At 36.6% G+C, this 22,131-nt stretch overlaps 1 protein-coding gene across 3 annotated transcripts in view; it reads left to right on the top strand.

The window, feature by feature from the left end:
- Positions 1 to 899: 899 nt before the first annotated feature.
- Positions 900 to 22,131, top strand: part of Mto1 (mitochondrial tRNA translation optimization 1) — a 32,865-nt gene continuing 11,633 nt past the window's right edge. For 2 of the 3 annotated variants that reach the window (XM_076858497.2, XM_076858496.1), the window contains exons 1-9: positions 900 to 1,209; positions 5,728 to 5,927; positions 6,008 to 6,125; positions 11,263 to 11,552; positions 14,808 to 14,920; positions 15,010 to 15,200; positions 15,433 to 15,563; positions 16,295 to 16,499; positions 16,580 to 16,751. In XM_076858497.2, coding sequence (XP_076714612.1) covers positions 996 to 1,209; positions 5,728 to 5,927; positions 6,008 to 6,125; positions 11,263 to 11,552; positions 14,808 to 14,920; positions 15,010 to 15,200; positions 15,433 to 15,563; positions 16,295 to 16,499; positions 16,580 to 16,751 — 1,634 coding nt within the window. In that variant the 5' untranslated portion in view covers positions 900 to 995. Of the gene's footprint in view, positions 1,210 to 5,727; positions 5,928 to 6,007; positions 6,126 to 11,262; positions 11,553 to 14,807; positions 14,921 to 15,009; positions 15,201 to 15,432; positions 15,564 to 16,294; positions 16,500 to 16,579; positions 16,752 to 17,612; positions 18,469 to 22,131 lie in introns of those variants that run through there. The other variant, XM_076858498.1, reaches the window with a different exon arrangement.

Raw genomic sequence — 22,131 nt, 5'->3', positions numbered from 1 at the left:
TTTGAGAGGTTTTTTTCCCTGATACTGGGGAATGAAGTTGGTTTTTGTTGTTATTGTTGTTTTAAGACTTTTGCTAGATTGCCAGAGCTGAATCCTGCCTCAGCCTCAGGATCAGCTGGGATACAAGCTTGAGCCACTGTGCCTGGCTTTATATTTGATAATTTTAATAATCAGAGCAGTAAAACTGCAACATGGATTGCTTCTCTGCCTAGTCAAATTTCCTATCTGAGGAAGATTTTTAAGAATATTACATTTAAGCCGGGTACCAAGGAGCACAACTGTAACTCCAGCGGCTCTTATGTCTTAAGCCAGCCTCAGCCACGGGGAGGCGCTAAGCAACTCAGTGTGACCCTGTCTCTAAATAAAATACAAAATAGGGCTGGAGATGTGGCTCAGTGGTCAAGTGCCCCTGTGTTCAATTCTCGGTATGGCCCACGCCACCACTCCCCAAAAATTACATTTCATAAACAGGACATTTAGTCTCCAACCATTTAATCCACTAATTGGCCACTATGAGTCTTTCATCTATCAGTATATTTGAACTTCTTTCGAATCTATTCGTATTTTCAGACTCTAGTTTTTATAGACAAAATGAAGTCAAGACGATAATGTACCAGAAAATTCAAAGAACACGGTAAGTCAAACCGATCAAATTTATTGTCCGAGGGTGGCCATCTAGCAATAATGACTGCAACTCCCGGAAAAGCCAAAAAAGGAACTTCCGTGGGAACCCCCAACTTAGAGCTGTAAGTAATCATAAAGACTAGAGTTGACGGGAAAAGAATGCACCCACCCGCTGGGTCACGTACGTCGTTAGGCAGTGTCTCTGATCTTACAGTCGCGCCAAACAGCCAGTCAGTGGTGACGCTGGACGTAGAGTGCTACGCCATGACGTCAGAGGGAAGATGGCTGTGCCCTGTAGATTGTGCCTTAGATTTTTTTGCGTCTCGCTCGTGTTTGCTTGAAAGTCTGGATTTTTGTGGTCTTCTCTCAGCATGTTCTCCTTCCGGCTCTGTGGCCACAGGGTCGCAACTTCTCTCACCAAACAACACCTTCCGTTTGCCGGGTTAAGCCGAGACAGCGCAGCGCCTCCCCCCCACTTCGATGTGGTAGTTATAGGTGGAGGACATGCTGGGACCGAGGCAGCCGCTGCCGCCGCTCGATGCGGCTCCCGAACCCTACTTCTCACGCACCGCGTGGACACGATAGGTGAGGAGCGTGAGCGGTGTTGAGCCTGGCGTAGGACGCAGTAGTCAATACCCGCTTCTCTCCGCACCCCCGTGGGAGAGCTCTCTCTTCTCCCAAAGCTATTGAGAATCCCAACTCCTGTGGTTTTAACTTTTTTTTTTTTTTAATTGTATGAGAGATTGAACCGAGAGGTGCTTAATTGCTGATCCACATACCCGGTCGTTTTTATTTATTATTTTGAGATAGAATCTTGCAAAAGTGGCTTAAGGGCTTGGCTAAATTGCAGAGACTGATTGTGAGCTTGCGATCACTATTGCCTCAACCTACTGAGCCGCTGGGATTGTGGCGTGCCCTACTGCGCCCGGCGGTATTAGCTTTTGTTAATGGCTCACAGGGATCACGCTGGCCTGGCCTAGAACTCTGTATTAACCTATTCTTCGGACCCGCGGAGTGTTGCTGTTGACAAAAGTATTCATCTGCGGGGATGATGGAGAGAGGGAGAGAGGGAGAGCGTGGTGCGCCAGGAAAGGAGAAACTTCAGAAATATTGATGGCAGCTTCTTAGTTCATTGTTGAGTTTACCCTCTACTGTCTTGTTACTTCAGATCAAGGGTGGACTGACATTATTCACAATCGTTTATTAAAGAACAATTAAATTTTTTATTGAAATTTTATGAAGCCCTTTGGATAACAATACTTTTTACTGCATCATGTATTTCTAATGGATGTGTATTTCTCAGTTTTGCGCTTAGGACCTGAATACTACTACCTCTCCCTTTGTAACGGGTATTGGATGGTCAGGCCATCTTTTACAGCAGGACTAGTATTCTAGCATCATGGTAGATGCTTACTGAAACATCATCTTATAAATTATGCGTGCTTATGCCTTTCCTCCTGCCTTTTGCTTAGGAATGAGGAGTAATTGGAATATTTAGTGTTTTTGTAAAAGTTGTGAATTTAATCCCACCTATTCAGAAGACTGAGGCAGGTTTGAGGTCAGCTTGGGCAATTTAGTGAGGCTCAGTCTCAAAATAGAAAATAAAAAGGGCTGGGGATTTGGCTCAGTAAGGGATTGCTTGCCTAGCATATGCAAGGTCTGGGTTCAACCACCAATACTGCAAATATAATAGTAAATAAAATTGTGAACGAATCCCATATTTTGTATAGGCTAAAATACTTTTTAGAAATTATTACTCAACTCATAACTGGAGAAATATACACCTTTCACAGGGATTCTTTTAGGGGAGAAGAGGCTATATGATTTCCAAAAAGATTTTACTTTGATTATTATACATTTTAATGTTGTTTTTTAAAGCAACTTTAGTATCCTGTCTTCAAAGAAAAAAATAAAAAAGGTTGGGGATGTGGCTCAGTACTAAAGTGCCCCTGGGTTCAATCCCTAGTACAACAACAACAAAATTAAATTGTGTATAATAAGAGTTAAAAGCTGTCAATTCTGATAAGTAACAATATCTAAAACAGAGACCACAACTTCAATGTTCTGGGAGCCAGACATGTAATTTAAATGTGTGAAGCTGGTGGATGTAAAACAATATGGAATATTGGTAACAGTGGAGAGCTGGAAAGTAACATTTCCATTCACCAGTTTTATTTATTTTTAACAAAATTTATGTTTCCCAAGCAGAATCTCAGGAGTAAACCACTGGTTTCTGATCTAAAAGTATCTAAAATGTGTCCTTTCTAAAGCTGGGAAGATTATTGCTTGAAAGTGGTACAGAGTAATAGGGGAAAAAACCTTCACAATATCTTTCCACATTTCTAGTTTTTATTTTAGTTACTAATTCATTAGCAAACAGTTCAGAGTTTTGTGTGTGATTAAGTTATTTTTGTGTGTGTATTTTGTTTATTCTAAACAAAAAGAGCTTGTCTGATATATATACAGTTAATATGTTGTCTGGGAGTAAGGAGTGAGTAGAGTGGTAAATGGTGTAAGATTGCATCTGAATTGATAATTGGGAAATAATTATTCTCTCTATTTTTTGATTTTCATGTTTGTATAATAAAATATTAAACATTTTAATGTGAAATAATATATTGACTTGAGCACTTGGGGGGTACAAATTGATTGCAATTTATTTATCTACCTGGTAGTACTGGGGATCAAACCCATGACCTAGTACACAATAGGCAAGTGCTCTACCACTGAGCTATACTCCAGCCCTTTTTCTTTTATTTTGAGTAGGGTCTCCCCAAATTGCCGAGGTTGGCCTGGAAATTTACAATCTTCCTCAACCTCCAGAGTAGCTAGGATTATGTGCCTGGCAAATTGGTTGCTTATACATAAACTCAATACTATGAAAAATGTTCACTGTGCTTATTAATTTTATGCAAAGTGTGTAACACCTTTCTAATGTTCATATAAGGGCAGAAATTGTAAATATTTGTATACATTTTGAGAAAATGGTCAGTATAGAGGATTCTTTAATGTAACTGGTAATGAAAATTATCCTAGAGTAAAAATAATTGTAAAATAATTCAATATAAGGGCTAGGGATGTAGCTTATTAGTAGAGCACATGCTTAGTTTGCACAAGCCCCTGGATTTAACCTCCAGCCCCACAATAAAAAAAAAAAAAGCTCAGTGAAATTATGTGAATTTTTTTAAAAGTGAAGAATGATAGGCTAAGAATATTTTACACTGATCTGAGAAATAAAATTAGTTAATTATTATTGCTTAATCTGCAGTAGACACTGTATTAAATATATTGTGTATATTTTCTTATTTTGAAAGTAGCAAAATCCTTTTTCAGTTGATTGGGTAAAAAGAAGAATTTGTGCTGGGCGTGGTAGCGCACGCCTGTAATCCCAGTGGCTCTGGAGGCTGAGGCAGGAAGATGAACAGTTCAAAGCCAGCCTCAGCAAAAGCAAAGTGCTAAGCAACTAAATGAGACCCTGTCTATAAATACAATACAAAACTAAGGTTGAGGATGAGCCTCAGGGGTCAAGAGCCCCTGAGTTCAATCCCTGGTACCAAAAAAAAAGGGGAGGGGAAGCTTTGTTATTTAACAAGTTTGCACATTGATTACCTCTAAGGTTGTTAATTCAGCAAACCAAAAATGTCCAAGGATTCAAATTTTTTCCTTTTCTCCATTACACCACATCTGGCTCATCTTCAGGATAGCTATCCTCATGGTTACAAAATGGCTGCCAAATAGTTCCAGATATCACATTTAGATATAGTCATATCTATATTGAGGGGGTGGAGGGTAATAGGGATTGAACCCAAGGGTGCTTAATCATTAAGCTACATTCCCAGCCCTTTTTATTTTTTTATTCTGAGATAGGGTCTTGCTAAGTTCCTGAGGCTGACTTTGAACTTGTGATCCTCCTCCCTCAGCTTCTCAAGCCCCTGGGATTGCCAGCATGTGCCATCATGCCTGGCACCAGATTGACAACTTTTAGAAGGGTATTTTTCCCCCTTTTTATGTCTTCAAAGAGGGGTGGGGGCTAGGGGTGTAGCTCAGTAGTAGAAATTAGGTATGTCTAGCTTGCATGAGGCCCTGGGTTTGATCCCCATTACTGCAGGAAAAAGGAGAGAAAAGAGAAAGAGATAGCCCTTTCCTAGAGACCTGAACAGCTCCCACTTCATGACTTATTGCCTTTTATCTGGCAAAGCAGGTATTGCCATGATTATACTTATAAAGACTTACTCCTAAACTCAGATGGGTCATACTCCCTGAGCACAGAGTCTTATGGATGATGGGGACAGGAGTTTTACCTAAACAAAATTATTATTCTATTTCAGAGGAAAATGGTCTACTACCACTATCATTTCTGTTTTTACAGTAGGAAAACAGAAGTATAGAAAAATAGCTATCTTGCCAAAATCACATTGCTAATAAGTGGTAGATCTAGAAATTGAGCCAGATCTCTTTAACATATTTCTCCTAGACACACTCAAAATGCTCCTAACCACAGCACTATTCAGCCTCCCCACAGAGACCATTAAAAATTTTTGAAAGCGTAATGGTGACTCCAGTTGATGTACAGATGTTGTGAAACTTTCCCATCCCTGAACTTCCCATAAAAATCTTTGAGGTAATCATATACGTTTAGACTTCCAAATAAGACTAAGTAGATTTAAAGGGAAGGCATAAGATATGGTCTCTACTTATGATTTAATTGTTTCTAAGAAATAAAAGGAAAGTAGTAGATGGCATTTATGAGACGTAATTGATGATAACAATGAGCCAGTGCCATGGAACTTCTTAAAAGTGTGCTTGATTTAGGAAGATTTTATGAGATTCCATGTTTTATTGGAAAAGACAACCTAATGAAACAGTAAAAATGTGTATCAAAGAAAAAGATTTTTAAAAAAGTTCAGGTAGTTGTTTGTTTTTGTGGATACCCTAGAAAACTGTTGCATCCCATTGGGACTTCGGAATTTTCTTTATAGCATGTTTCAAATTTTCTTTTTGTGTGTGTGTTTGTAAGGTGATTTAGTCACCTATATGAACATGTTCTTATTAAACACTCATTATATGCAAGGTGCTCATGTGTATTTTGTTTGTTCTGTTTAGGTCAGATGTCCTGTAATCCTTCCTTTGGTGGCATTGGAAAGGGGCATTTAATGAGGGAAGTAGATGCCTTGGATGGCCTGTGTTCTCGAATCTGTGACCAGTCTGGTGTGCATTACAAAGTTTTAAACCGGCGTAAGGGACCAGCTGTTTGGGGACTGAGAGCTCAAATTGATAGGAAACTCTATAAACAAAACATGCAGGTAAGAATAGGACATGAAAACAGGAAAGAGTACAGTGATTATTTAACCACTGTGTTTCAATTGGCATTCTCTTTTTACAGAAAGAAATTCTGAACACACCACAGCTTACTGTTCGGGAGGGAGCTGTAGAAGATCTTATTCTTGAGGAACCAGAACCTGAACATGCTGGGAAATGCCGTGTCAGTGGTGTTGTTTTGGGTAGGTACTATACTAGTTAGAGATGGTAATAACAGTGTATCAAACTCCATGTGAGAACTTTATTATAGAGCAAAATATGGAAATGTTTCATTGTTGTGTTTTCTCTGTTTGGATTTAAAAAACTACATAAATGATCATATTTCTCTTTTAATTTTGAACATAATGAAGCTCAGTCAAGTTCAAATGGTATGTTAGCATAGAACTTCATAGCCTGCTTAATTTTCTTTTTTCTCCTGGTTTTTCTTTTTTCTTTTTCTTTTTTTTTTTTTAATTAAATATAATTCTTGGGACTGGGGATGTGGCTCAAGCGGTATCGCGTTCGCCTGGCATGCGTGCGGCCCAGGTTCGATCCTCAGCACTACATACAAAGATATTGTGTCCACCGAAAACTAAAAAATAAATATTAAAAAAAATTCTCTCTCTCTTTCTCTCTCTCTCTCTCTCTCTAAAAATATATATATATATATATAATTCTTTACTTTGGAAAAGTAGTGAAAACCACTACCTCCCTCCCTAGAGAGAGCTACTTCAACTTTTTTTTTTTTTTTTTTTTTTTCCACTTCTGGTATATATACACCCATATTTCTTTTCTTTTGATATTTTTCTTTTTCTTTTTGGTACCAAGGATTGAACTGAGGGACACTTTGCCACTAAACTATATACCAATCCTTTTGCTCTCTTCTCTTTTTTTGGTGCTGAGGATTAAACCAGGGTATTATGCACACTATGCATGCATGAATTCTACCACTCCTCATAGCTCCAATTATGCCACAATTTTTGATAAATAAATGGTATTTACACTGTTGTGATTATTTAAATATTTTTCACTACCCAAATGGCATAATATTGTTTACCTTCCTTTATGTTTCTTCCTCCTCTTTTTTTTTTTTTTTTTCCTCTTTCTTTTCTTGGTTGTTTTCCAAGACAGGGTCTCACTCACTGTGTGGCCCAGGCTGACCTCAGATTCAAGTGATCTTATTATTTCATCCTCTCAAGTATCTGGGATTATAAGCATGAACTATCATGTCCAAATATCATTTTGTTAATACTTAAATATCAAGTAATCTTCCCATTCTAATTTTCTTTTTTGATGCTTCCCTCCCAGAGAAATCAATTTCTTTAGCCCCTGAACCCTCTTTTCTATAATCAGGACTATTGCTCCTGAGGCCTGCACAGATATATTTTGAGACTTCCTTTCACTACTTTGCTGTTATATCCCTTGTTTCTTAGAGCTCCTGTCTCTTCCTTACTACCTCATTTTTACTGGAGCACATCTTCTAGGAGCTTCCTAAGAAAAGATGCATGGGAGGTAATTTTTTTTGTCTTTATGTTATTCTTCTCTCAGATATGACTCTTAATTTGGGACTAGTAGAGAATTCAAGGTTAGCCCTTTTTTCGAGTTTTTTTTGTTTGTTTGATAAGTTTATTTGATTTGTTTATTTTTTTATTTGGTGCTGAGACTTGAATCCAATGCCTCACATGTGCTAGGCAAGCTCTCTACCACTGATCTACAACCCCAGCCCTCTCTTCAGAGTTTTGACAGTCTGGCTCCACTGTCTTCTAGCTTCTGGTTTTGCTTGTTGAGAAGCTCAATGCTATATTGATTTAAATTTTTTTCATGTGCAGGTCTTTTTCTCTCTCTGAAAGCTTTAGTGTCTTATTTGTCTCTGGTGTTCTGATATTTAAAGATGTTGTCCCTCAGTGTACTCTGTTTATTCATTGTGATAGGGGTACTTAGTGTTTCCTTTTAATCTATAAATCTATGCCCTTTTTGGGGTATTTCTTCTCTGGTTTTTTTTTTTTTTTTTTTCTTTTTCTTTTTCTTTTTCTATTGGTTCTCTGGGGGTTTTATTTAATATATAATTCTATTTTCATTTTTTTGTCATTTTTTATTTTATTTTGGCAGTACTAGGGATTAAACCAAAGGCGCTTTATCACTGGATATATCTCTAGCCCTTTTTATTTTTTATTTTGGGAAGGGTCTCCCTGAGTTTCTTAGGGCCTTGCTAAGTTGCTGAGGCTGTCTGAACGTCTGATTCTTCTGCTTTAGCCTCCTGAGCTGCTGGGATTACAAGCATGTGCTACCATGCCTGGCTAGCCAACTAGTTCTCTATCTCAAGAGCATCTGCTGCTATTAGTTTCCTATTTGGGTTTGTTTTTTTGTTTTGTTTTGTTTTGTTTTAAGTTGTAGTTGGACACAATACCTTTATTTTATTTGTTTATTTTTACATGGTGCTGAGGATCAAACCCAGGGCCTTGCATGTGCTACTCGAGTGCTCTACCACTGAGCCACAACCCCAGCCCTTGTGTGGTCTTTTTGTCTGCTTATACACAGATGACCCTTGAACAACCCTTTCTAACTCCTAAGCAGTCAAAAATTCTCAAATAACTTTGGACTCTCAAAGTTTTATTGGTAACTATTAACCAAAAGCTTTACCAATAAGTAAGCAGTTATTAACACATACACACGTATTTTTTCTGTTACATATATTTTGCGTATGGTGAAAAATAGAGAACTACGAGAGATCACTTTTTATTTCCATATACAATTACTAAAAAGATGAACTACTCATGTGAATTGATTAGCCTCACCAAGTTCACTTCAATAAATAGCAATAGGAGGTAGCTAAAAATTAATTTTTCTCAATTATGATTTAATACTGCATCTTTGTTTACATTTCTCTTTACTAAGAATGATGCTGTGTATGCTGTGTAAAGGTTTGTGTGTGTGTGTGTGTGTTGCTAGCAGTTGAACCCAGAGCATTACACATGCCAGGCAAGAACTCTACCCATGAATTGTACCCCCATCTGTGTGTGGGTATGTTTGGATAAATTTTAACTTTTTATAATATATATATATATATAATTTTATGGTAGTAAATGATAAAATAGACTATTATCTACATTATATACATTATATTTGTGGCATAACTTTTTCTTAGTTTTTTTAATTTATAAGCTATAAGGTTCATCTGATGTATTTTTCAAACCAGTTTTTTTTTTACTTGATCTATATTTGTTATGCTTTTGAAGACTATATTGTTTCTAAAATTTGTGGTTTTGTTTGTTATAGGGATTACATTAATTACTATGATTTATTTTTTTCCTTTGTGGTACCAGGGATAGAATCCAGGGCCTTAGGCAAGTGCTCTATCACTGAGCTGTATCCTCATCCCAGTAACTATGGTTTTACATAGTTTGCATAAATTTCTTTTTCAGTTAGTGTTTACTGAATTCTCTCTGTGAATAATTACTAAATTAGCTTTATATCCTTTCATTTATTTCCTTTTCTTACCCCCACTTCCTTTCTCCTCTGAATTTAATGATTACTTGTATTATTATACTACAATCTACCTTTAAGTCATTTGTACTCCTGTTATTTAATTTTTATATATATTATTTTTGTCTATATTTTATAGGCCTAACAATACAGGGGTTTTGTTTTTGTGGTATTAGCGCCCAACTAATACAGTTTTTCTTTATACTGTCTAAATTAACATAAAATTTACCATTTTAACCATGTACAGTGCTGCATGCCTTTAATCCCAGCTGCAGAGAGTCTGAGGCAGGAAAATTGCAAGTTGTAGACCATCCTGGCAATTTAGCAAGACTCAGAGTCATTAAGTACATTTACAATGTTTTGCAACTTTCACCACTGTCCATCTTTTTCATCATCCCAAGTTAAATCTCTGTACCTATCAAATAATAACTCCTGATTAGTTTAAGTCTCATTTCCTGAAAGATAAATCTGGAGACAAATCTTCAGTGTGTAGATTTGAAACTATTTTTTATTTTAGCCTCAAGCATTATTACTACATTCTTAAGTTCTCATTCTCAGTTCTGCAATTTCTGAGCCTTTGCAGGGCAATTAGTTCGTTCTTACTGGTATCTTCTATCAGCTGCTTGAATTATAGCTCTCTTCCCTCTACTAAGTCAGTTACCATTCTTCCAACTAATTTCTTTGGGGGTTTTGTTGTTGTTTGTTCGGGTTTTGTTTTTTTGGGACCAGGGATTAAACCCAGGGTTTTTAAATACTGAGCCACATCCCCAACCTTCTTTTTTTTTTGAGACAGGGTTTTGCTAAATTGCTGAGGTTGGTTTTAGGAACGTATGAGTTGGGATAACACATTGTGGTTTCCCTACCAGATCGCAACCTGGTATTGAAATGGCTTCAGGAATAATGCACCCCGCTTAGGGGACGTTAAAAATAAGTTGGGGTTGTAGCTCAGTGGTAGAGTGCTTGCCTATCATGTGTGAGGCACTGGATTCAATTCTGAGCACCACATCGAAAGAGAGAAAGGGAGGAAGGGGAAGGGAAAGGAAAGGAAAAGAAGGAGAGAAGGAAAGAAAGACCCAACAACAACTAAAATATTAAAAAATAATAATAAGTTAAATCTAGGTGTGGTGGCACTTGCCTGTCTTCCCATTTACTTAAGAGGTTGAGTCAGAGGATCAAAGTTCAAGGCCAGCCTGGGGACAACATGGCCAGACAGTCTTTAAAAAAAAAAAAAAGATAAATATTCTATAGAGATCTAATGTCCAATACATGATAACTATAATTAATAATACTATATTTTATACATAAAATTTTCTAAGGGACTGGATTTTAAATGATCTTACCACACACTCAAAAATTAGTAACTCTGAGGTGGTAAGTATATTAATTAGCTTGATTATGGGAATGGTGACACAGACATAGCATAAAACACCATGTTGTACACATTAAATATGTAGTTTTTTATTTATTAATCATACCTTAATAAAACTTGGAAAAGAAACAGAAGAAAAGCAAATATTAAAAAAAACTAGTTGCAGTGGTGCACACCTGTAATCCCAATGACTCAAAAGGCTGAGGCAGGAGGAATGTAAGTTCTAGGCCAAGCTATTCAACAAAGCGACACCCTGTCTCAAAATAAAAAGTAAAAAGGACTGAGGGTGTTGCTCATTGGTAGAGTACTTACCAACATTTGTGAGGTTCTGGGTTCAAACCCTAGCACCACACACACACACATACACACATAATTCTCAAGTGTCTAAATTGAGAAATTTTTTCTGTAGTTCCAATGTGAAATAATCACATTCCATTTGATCTGTGGTAATTCAAAAACAATTTTACTCTTTCTTTTCTGTCATTTAGTGGATGGAAGCATAGTATATGCAGAGAGTGTGATTCTGACTACTGGAACATTTCTGAGAGGCATGATTGTAATTGGATTGGAGATGCATCCAGCAGGACGTTTGGGGGATCAGCCTTCTATAGGGTTGGCTCAGACTCTGGAAAAGTTGGGTTTTGTGATGGGAAGGTTAAAGACTGGGACTCCACCCCGAATTGCCAAAGAGACCATTAATTTCAGCATTCTAAATAAACAGACACCAGATAATCCATCTATCCCATTCAGCTTTGTCAATAAGGCAGTGTGGATTAAGGTAAGATGATTTATGAAAATTTCACTTAATTGATATTGGCTATTTGCAGCAGGAGGTATACTAACTTATTTTCTTTATTGACAACAATTTGCATCACTATTATTTACAGTATAAAGAAGCAATCTTATTTATTAATTTATTTATTTTTATGATGCTTTTTATTTTGCAACAATAAAGTAAAGAATAAATTCTAGTTAGTGAAAACTCAGGTCTTTGATTTCTGTTTCTCAAGATTAAGTTGCTCATACACACGTTACTGTTGCACAAAGTGTTTATAGCATGAGTCATCCATCGCGGGTGCTATCACTACTGTATGAAAAGCAGAAAACACAAATCTGTTGAAGAATCACTGGCATCTCTCAAAAGCTAGTGGTTATTTTTAGGAATAAAAAAGCGATTTTTAAAAGTATTAGCTAATTTGGCTAACTGGTATTTCCCTGTAAATTTTTAAATTTTATTACTTCTATAACTTTACATATTTTGTAAATTAAACTTTTTGAAGCAATTTCAGACTTACAGAAAAATAGTAAGATGATTATAACAAACTCTTATAAATCATTAAAGTTGCCCATTGGGAATATTTTGCTATATTAATTTCTGTACATATAGAGGTAGATGTGTAGATATTAATGCACATATTTAATGTGTAAGACAGTAATATACACATATATTTTCCTCCTAGAGAACATTTGAGATTAAATTACAGAGATTATGAGCCTTGGCCTCTACTTCAGTCCATATCTGAACTAAACACAAAAAACATCCTTTTATAACCTCAGTGTAATTTTGAAATATGAGGATTTTTTTAACACTGATACAGTACTGCTATCTAATATAAAATCCATAGTCAAATTTTGATGATTTTTCCAATATAATCCAGTGACCTTTTTATTTTTTCAAATCTAGGATCATGCATTGTTTTTAATTGTCATTTCTCTCTATAATCTCTTCAATGTGACCAGTTCGCCAATCTTTATGAAACTGAAATTTTTGAAGAATACAGGCTGCTTTTGCTTATCTTCTGAGTTTTGGAAAAAAGTAAGCTGTTTGAGGTGGTATATGCCTGTAATCTCAGCTATTCGGGAGGCTGGATTAGGAGGATTGCAAGTTTTAGGCCACTGTTTGCAATTTAGTAATACCTTGTCTCAAAATAAACTTTTTTTTTTTTAATATTTATTTATTTATTTATTTATTTTTAGTTTTCGGCAGACACAACATCTTTGTTTGTATGTGGTGCTGAGGATCGAACCCAGGCCGCACGCATGCCAGGCGAGCGCGCTACCGCTTGAGCCACATACCCAGCCCTCAAAATAAACTTTTTAACTGGGTGCAGTTATACACACATGTAATCCCAGCAACTTGGAGCCTCAGACAGGAAGATTACAAGTTCCCACGCCACACCTTAGCAAGTTAGCCAGTTCCTAAGCAATTTAACAAGATCTTGTCTCAAAATAAAAAGGGCTGCTGATGTGGCTCAGTGACAAAGTGCCCCTGAGTTTAATCCCTCAATGTCAATATTTATCTATTTATTTATTTATTGGTACTAAGATTGAACCCCAGAGCACTTTACCCCAGCCCTTTTTATTTTTTTATATTGAGACAGGGTCTTGCAAAATTTCATAGGACCTTGCTAAGTTGCTCAGGCTGGCCTCAAACTTTTCTTTTCTTTTTTTTTTTCTTTCTTTCTTTTTTTTTTTTAAGAGAGAGAGAGAGAGAATTTTAATATTTATTTTTGGTTTTCGGCGGACACAACATCTTTGTTTGTATGTGGTGCTGAGGATCGAACCCGGGCCTCACGCGTGCCAGGCAAGCGCACTACCACTTGAGCCACATCCCCAGCCCCATCTTTTTCTTTTTTTTTTTTTTTAATTTTTATTTGTTTTAATTAGTTATACATGGCCTCAAATTTTTGATCCCCCTGCCTCAGCCTCCCAGATTGCTGATGTTACAACCAGGTGCCACCATCTCTGGCTAAAATATTTTAAAAGGGATGGCAATGTATCTCAGGGGAAGAGCTCTTGCTTAGCATATAGTAGGCCCTATGTTCAGTACCCAGTACTGCCTCCCCTACAAAATGTATATTGTGAGTTTGGAATTGAGGATTAACAATTGATTGTCCCAGTTTCTGGTAATGTCCTGATGAGTGGCTTCAAATATTCTATTATTTTAACCAAGTCACTTTTTATATTTTTGCTTTGGTAAAGTACAATATATACTTTCTTAGAATGTGTATCCCCAGCCCCTTTTACTTAAAAAAAAAAAAAAAAATGAGAGGTATAGGGGGATGCCAGGGATTGAATTTGGGTGGGATACTCAGCACTGAGCCACACCCCAGCTCTATTTTGTATTTTACTTAGAGATAGGGTCTCACTGAGTTGCTTAGCACCTCACTTTTCCTGAGGCTGGCTTTGAACTTGCAATCCTCTTGTATCAGCCTCCCCAGCCACTGGGATTACAGGCATGCTCCACCATGCCTGGCTATTTTTTAAATTTTGAGACAGGTTATCACTAAGTTGCCCAGGTTGGCCTCGAACTAATGATCTTCCTGCCTCCCAAGTTGGTATGATTATAGCATGTACCACTGTACCCAGCCTCTGAAATAATTTTTACAGTTATTTTATTTGACCCAGGTCCACACATGCATTGAAGGATGTTTTATTTTATTTTTTTTTTAATTTTTTAGTTATAGATGGACCCAATGTCTTTACTGTATTATTTATTTTTATGTGGTGCTGAGAATCAAACCCAGTGCCTCACATGTGCAAGGCAAGCAATCTACCACTGAGCCACAACCCCAGCCTAGGATGTTTTATAATTACTTCCTTGTTTTCTTTTCTTTTTTTTTTTTTTTTAGTTGTAGATGAATACACGGTATCTTTATTTTTTGTGGTGCTGGAAAGTGCAAGGAAAGTGCTTTACCACTGAGCTACAGCCCCGCCCCTCCCTGTTTTCTTTATAACATTTATGTACAGAGAAAATTTGCTCTCTAGAAGCTCCCATCTTCTTGATGTAGCTGCTGCTTCTGTCTTTCCTATAAACTGGTAGTTAGATCTAGAAGTTTGCCTAGATTTCAGTTTATCTTTTGGGTTATTTATTTATTTATTTTGGGCAAGAATACTTTACAAGTAGTACTGGGCGTCATGCATAAATTTAATAAATTTAATGCTTAAAGTGAGTAAATATCAAATAGAATTTATTTGGATAAGAGGCAAACTAGTAGAGAAATAAAACAGTATTCTGATTATTGTTTTTTAGCCAGAAGATCAGCTGCCATGTTATTTGACTCACACCAACCCAAAAGTGGATAAGATTGTGCTTGAGAACCTTCACCTTAATAGTCATGTTAAGGAAACTACAAGAGGACCCCGGTAAGGACAAAACATCAGTGCTCAATTACTTTAAGGAATGATGTCACCACTTTTATGTTCATTTTATTATTTACATATATAATTTCTAGATACTGTCCCTCCATTGAATCAAAGGTTTTGCGTTTTCCGAATCGTCTGCATCAGGTTTGGTTAGAACCTGAAGGAATGGATTCTGATCTCATCTATCCTCAAGGTTTATCTGTGACTCTACCAGCTGAGTTACAAGAGAAAATGATTACATGCATCAGAGGCCTAGAGAAAGCTAAAATGATTCAGCCAGGTAAGACGGCTATAGCCACCATTCAGAGTTTACTCAGCATTGCTTTAGCGATTAGTGAGGAGGTCTTTGCTGCTCTCATTGTTAATTAGAGCTTCAGAGAATGAAGCGCAACATGTACAGATGTTAAGTAGTCTTTAGTTTTTGAGGGACATTTAATAGTAATCTTTATATCTCTACTTTGAGTGCAGTTCATCTGTTTTTACTTATTTTATGCCATTTATTCTTTGAACAGGCTATGGTGTTCAGTATGATTACTTAGATCCTCGTCAAATCACTCCTTCCCTTGAGACTCATTTGGTTCAACGGCTCTTCTTTGCTGGACAGATAAATGGCACCACTGGTTATGAGGAAGCTGCAGCTCAAGTAAGAGTTTTATTCAGATGTTACTGGAAACCCAAAGGGACTATTTAACTGGTGTTTCTCTTTGTCATATTAACTATATAAATCTTAGATACAATTCATAATTATAGAAGTCTATCTTTGTTTCAGGTTACATGTTGATGGCTATTGTATATGATAGGATTTTTAAAACACTTGTGCGTTATTATTCTTTTTTGAGTTCTTAGATCTGATGTGTTTTGATTAGATGAATTAAATTGCTTCTAGAGTTTAAAAAAAAGAAAATCTAGTTCTTCTAAGATAACTTTATTGAAAATTGTTATTATTCCTTATTAGTGGAAAATTGGTACTTTTAAGTGAGAAAGGCTAAAAAGTTCTCACAGGTGAGTTTAAAAAAAAAGAGTAGCCCCTCCCACACCCCAAGCTTTTCAGAAATATTAGGCACTTCTGGGTTGGGGATATAGCTCAGCTGGTAGAGTGCTTACCTCGTATGCACAGGGCACTGGGTTCAATCCCCAGGATCAAAAAAAATAATTAAGTATTAGATATTTCTGAAAACAATAACCATGGCATTCTAAAATGGTACATTATACATATTCTGTTCCTAAATGTGGATCACATTTTGTACCTCTAATATATCCTTTAGGGGCCTGCTTTCTTCCTGTCCCATGCTACTCTTTCCAAGTAGTGTTTTGAATAGGATAGCTCTTCATTCAGTTCATAATGGCCTTTAAAACATTTCAGTCCTCTTGTAGGGTGTGATAGCTGGAATCAACGCCAGTCTTCGAGTCAGTCGCAAACCACCCTTTATTATTAGCCGAACAGAAGGCTACATAGGAGTTTTGATTGATGACCTTACCACACTGGGCACTTGCGAACCGTACCGCATGTTTACCAGCCGAGTGGAGTTCCGTTTGTCACTGCGCCCTGATAATGCTGACAGTCGGCTTACGTTCCGAGGTAACTCTTCACTAAGTACTGTAATCTAGTTTACTGTTTTTTAAAACACCTCTCTCATTATAGTCTCTCTTTCTCCCTAGGATATAAGGAAGCTGGCTGTGTGTCCCAACAACGATATGAAAGAGCTTCCTGGATGAAGTCATCTTTAAAAGAAGGCATTTCTGTGTTGAAATCCATTGAGTTTTCAAGCTCCAAATGGAAAAAGTTAATCCCACAGGCTTCTATAAGTATTGTAAAAAGTCTGCCCATCAGGTATGCTTTTTTTTTTTTTTTTTTTTTTTTTTTTTTTTTGTGGTGCTGGGAATTGAACCTAGGGCCTTGTGCATGCATGGAAGCACTCTACCAACTGAGCTATATCCCCAGCCCCCAGTTAGGCATTTTTAATATAGACCTCTCTCACCACTTTTTACAGAAAAATGTCATTATTTTAGAGAGACATTACCTACAGGTATCCTACTTGTACATTTTAAGTGAATATAGTTTGCTGGTGACTTTTTTTCAAAATCCTTAGATATAACATCTATTTAGTCAGTATTAAAAATACACATGGCTAAAGGGGTCGCTTGGTACTAGAGCACATGCTTAGCTTGTCTAAGGATCTGGATTCTATTCCCAGCACCAAAAAATAAATATGTGTGTGTGTATATATATGTGTGTGTTTATATATGAGTTTCTAAATTATTTCTTCTGTTTTGTATATGATTTCTCTGTGGCCCCTATTGAATTCTTTTGATTTTCCTAAGATTTAGAGGACCAAAGAAAAAATTATGATTACTTACTTTATTCACTAGGCTTGGAGCAATTGAAGTGGCCTTACATTATCCATGAGCTATAGTAAGAAAACCACTTTAATAAAACAAATAAGAGGGGACTGGGGTATATATTTCAGTGGGTAGAGTGCTTGCCTTGCATGCACAAGGGCCTGGATTCAATCCCCAGCACCACCAAAGAAAATTTCTAAATTAAAAAATAAAACAAATTAGAATGTTATAAATTATTTGGATGTGAAAAGACCCTTGCAGTATTTCTAGTTATATAGACTCTGAGTCTAAAGGTCATGTGTTGAGCATTTTTTTTTTTTAATATTTATTCATTTATTTATTTTTTTTTTAGTTTTCGGCGGACCCAACATCTTTGTATGTGGTGCTGAGGATCTAACCTGGGCCGCACACGCATGCCAGGCGAGCGCGCTACCGCTTGAGCCACACCCACAGCCCCGAGCATTTTTATTTCAGAGATATATTCCTAAGGACCTTGCATAATATATACTCTGTATATCTCATCATTGGTTTTTTTCCCATTTGGGAGGGGAAAAAAAAGTATAATTAGCGTGGGAAAAGATGCCAAAGGGCCACAAATCAACAGTCTTTTTAACTTAGAAGCACATTATAGAATCATAGTGGCATTGATCTTTTTTCCCAGAGAACTAGCACCACTATTATAAGATATTAAGCAGATTTTGTAAAAATTAGATCTTGCTGGTGCAGTGGTGTAGGACTGTAATCCCAGTGGCTTGGGAGGTTGAGGCAGGAGGATTGCAAGTTCAAAGCCAGCCTCAGCAATTTAGTGAGGCCATAAATAACTCAGTGAGACCCTGTCAAAATAAAATGTAGGAGGGGCTGGGGATATGGTTCAGTGGTTAATCACCCCTGGGTTCAATCCCTGGCACCATAATTAATTAATTAATTAATTAAAAAATGAAAACTTAGGGCTTAGAGTATAGCTCAGTGGTAGAGCTCTTATCTAGTGTGCATGAGGCCCTGGGTTTGAGCCCTAGAACTACAGGAAAAAAGGAAAGAAAAATCTTTGAATAACTTATAAACAACAAATTGTTCACAGTTCTAAAGACTGGTAACTCCAGTATCTGGTATCAGATTTGATATTAGTGAGGGTTTGCTCCTTATTTCTAAAATGATATCTTCTCTAGAGAGGAAAAAAGAAATGAAAGGTGTGGGGCAGGGATCTTATGAGAATCAAAGGGAGATCCCTAGAGGAAAGTAACCAAGGGGTTGGGGGCAGGAAGGGAGGGAGAAAGTGCTAAGGAATGATATTGGCCAAATTATATTGTTATATTGTGTGTATATACAAATATATAACAGCAGACTCCATCATTATGTACAAGTATAATGCACTAATAAAATATGTGGAAAGAGAAAAAAAAATGACACCTTTCTGCTGCATCCTCATGTGGCAGAAGGACAAACAAGCTTCCTAATGTCTCTTTTGTAAGGGCACTGATCCCATTCATCAGGGCTGACTCTGCTCTTAATAATATCACATTGGTGATACTATATCATATTAGGTTCCAAAGTATAAATTTTGTGGGAGATATCAACATTCAGGCTATAGCAGTTAATGTATTTGCTTACCAACTGTATTAGTCAGTTTTTAGTACAATAATAAAATACCTCTTATAGGATACTTTATATAAGAAAAGAGATTTATCTATTTCACCATTTTGAAAGCTGAAAGATTGGGCAGCTCTATCTTTCTGGCCTATGGTGAGGGTGTCATGGAAGTATATGGTTTCACATTGATGATTGGATGTGCTAAGATCACACATTAAAGCTGAAAGCCAGAACTTCAGGACCCACCTTTATTCTTAACAACTCTTATGAGAACGAGTTTCATGAGACCAGCATTAATCTCTTCTGAGGACAACATTCCCAGTGACTTCTTTACCTCCCCTTCGGTTCCTCTTCTTAAAAAGGTTTTACCACTACAGCACTGCAACACTAGGGACCAAACTTCCAGCACAGGAATTTTTGGAGGACACACTGAAACCATATCTAAACCATAGAACTAGCTTGTGGCTCTGGAAAATGGTAATAGTGTGAGCAGTTTACAATGTATTCAGCTATTTATCTTTTGTTTAAATTTTAAGTTTTTTAAGTTATTTGAAAAGTTGGACAAAGAATTTTTAACACCATACTTCGTTTTTTAAAATCAATTATTGCTCTATTTCAGTATTTTATAATTGGAACCTAGATTGAATGTGATTAGTGTGAATTGAAGAATACTGAATGGGGAAAGAGATCATTTTCAACACAGTCTAAAATGCTAATTAATTAATAAAAATGCAAAAGGAAACTATCAGCTTTGTATGTTTAACAAACTAAAAATGTGAGTAGCCATTTTGTTTAAGTGATTTTTTTTTTTTTTTAAGTAATTCAACCAATGATTTCTTTTTTTAACTCAGGTATCTTTCCCTTCAGAAGGATATATTTCACATATTTGATTTCAGGAGAATATTTATAGTTTAGGATTCAGCCTCCCCAAATGGACACACTTTCTCAATATTTAGATAAAACTGAAAAAGATAGAAAATTTATTCAGAATGCATTTTTTTAATTTACTACGTGTGTCGGACTCTGTGCTAAATACAGAAAAACTGAACTAGATTCCAAATAGTCCTTTTAACAGAAAAAGTACATAAATGTACATACCCATTTTTTGTTGGTACTGTAGGTACATTATGTTAGGCAGCTCAAAAATTCTCTCAGATTCTTCTGCAGTGTGCTGACTTATCCTTTCTGTACCAGAGTTCTGGAATCTGAGGCTTAGACTTGATTCAAAGCAGGTCTTGAAGTTTGGATTGAGATTAGTTTAAAATCTTGTAAATGTGTTATTTTTAAAAAGATTTATTGGGGCTGGGATTGTGACTCAGTGGTAGAGCACTTGCCTAGCATGTGTGAGGCACTGGGTTCAATCCTCAGCACCACATAAAAATAAATAAACAAAATAAAGGCATTATGTCCATATGTCCATCTACAACTAAAAAGATTTTTTTAAATAAATAAATAAATAAATGAAAGATTTGTCAAGGATATTGCAGATGTTGCTTTTGGGCTTCATCCTGCATAGATTCCAAGATAACTTTTTTTTTTTTTTTTTTTTTTTTTTGGTTACTCATTAGGAAGAGTGCTCCAAATTTCTGTTTTTAATTTTTTATTAGTTATTGATGGACCTTTATTTATTTATTTATATGTGGTGCTGAGAATCGAACCCAATTCCTCACATATGCTAGGCAAGTGCTCTACCACTGAGCCACAACCCCAGCCCTGTGTTCTATAATTTCTGAAAAGACAACCATTTCTGCTTTCAGTTATATGGTTGGTTTGTTTATAGTTTATCTGATAAGGCTCTGCAATGAGTTGACCTGTTTCATCTACTAGAGTACCACAAAACTGACCATTTACTGTGGTGAGAGAATTCTGAGACCTTCTTAGAGTAGACCCAATTGAGAAACAGATGAGGAATCAAGTATTTGCATAGGGTAATAATACATGATTGTGATAATAGATTTGTCTATAGGTATGGTTGGCTAGAAGGCCTAGGAAGACTTGGGAAGGCAGTATTGACATTCTGTTGACTTGGTAATTAGTTTAATTGGTTATGGGTGGACAAAATTTATCAAATAATAGTTTTTTAAAAGAGATAAAAATACCAAAATTGGTAAACAGATATAAAATGAATTAAGGCATTAAATTCATGGGAACTATACAGGTCAGTGAAGCCTGTGGAGAACCAAACAAAATTAGGATATTCTGCAATCTTGAGACCATAGGAATGAGGTAAGCCAAGGATAATTTTCAGGGCTCAACCAAATAGAATGAAAGTCTTGGCAAACATTGAACTTATTATGTACCACTCTTAGTCAACCTTTTATTTTATTTTATTCTATTTTGGCAAAAAACAAAATATACCTTTTTTTTTTTTTTTTTTGTGGTACCAGGGATTGAACCCAAAGGTGCCTTATCACTGAACCACATGCCCAACCCTTTTTTTGAGACAGGATCTTACCAGCTGCTTAGGGCCTCACTTAGTTGCTAAGGCTAGCTTTGAACTTTGGTCCTCCTGCCTCAGCCTACTGGGATTACAGGAATGTGCCATTGTGCCCTGCAAATTTACGATTTTAACCATTTTAAGTGTGCAGAACAATAGTGTTAACTATATTCACATTGTTGTGCAACAGGTTTCCAGAACTTTATTTTTCTTTTTTGAGTCAGGATATCATAAAGTTGCTAAGAATCTCACTAAATTGCTCAAGGTGTCTTGAACTTTCAGTTCTCCGGCCTCAGCTTCCCAAGTTGCTAGGGTTATATGTGGTTTCCACCATGCCTGGCACCAGTACCACAATGTTTTGATTACTGTCCCTTTATAATATGTTTTGACATTAGAAAGTATGAGTCCTTCAACCATGTTCTTTTTTCAAAATTATTTTGATTATGTGGGCCTTTGAGATTCCATATAAATTTTAACTTGAAAGTTCTTTTTCTGCTAGGCATAGTGGCATGCACATGTTATACCAGCAGCTCGGGAGGCTGAGGCAGGAGAATCACAAGTTCAGAATCAGTCTTAGCAACTTAGCAAGGCCCTAAATAACTTAGCAAGACATGTCTTTAAAAAAAAAAAAGGGCTAAGAATGTGGCTCAGTGGTTAAGTATCCCTGAGTTCAATCCCTGATACCAAAAAAGAAAAAAGAAAAGTTCTGGCCTGGGGATGTGGCTCAACTGTTAGCACACTCGCCTGGCATGCGTGCGGCCCGGGTTCGATTCTCAGCACCACGTACAAACAAAGATGTTGTGTCCGCCAAAAACTAAAAAATAAATATCAAAAAATTCTCTCTCTC

This window comes from Callospermophilus lateralis, chromosome 6, assembly GCF_048772815.1.
Source record: "Callospermophilus lateralis isolate mCalLat2 chromosome 6, mCalLat2.hap1, whole genome shotgun sequence".
NCBI classification, from domain to species: Eukaryota; Metazoa; Chordata; class Mammalia; order Rodentia; family Sciuridae; genus Callospermophilus; species Callospermophilus lateralis.
Note: the sequence above shows the minus strand (reverse complement) of the source record. Positions and strands in the feature narration are given on the sequence as shown.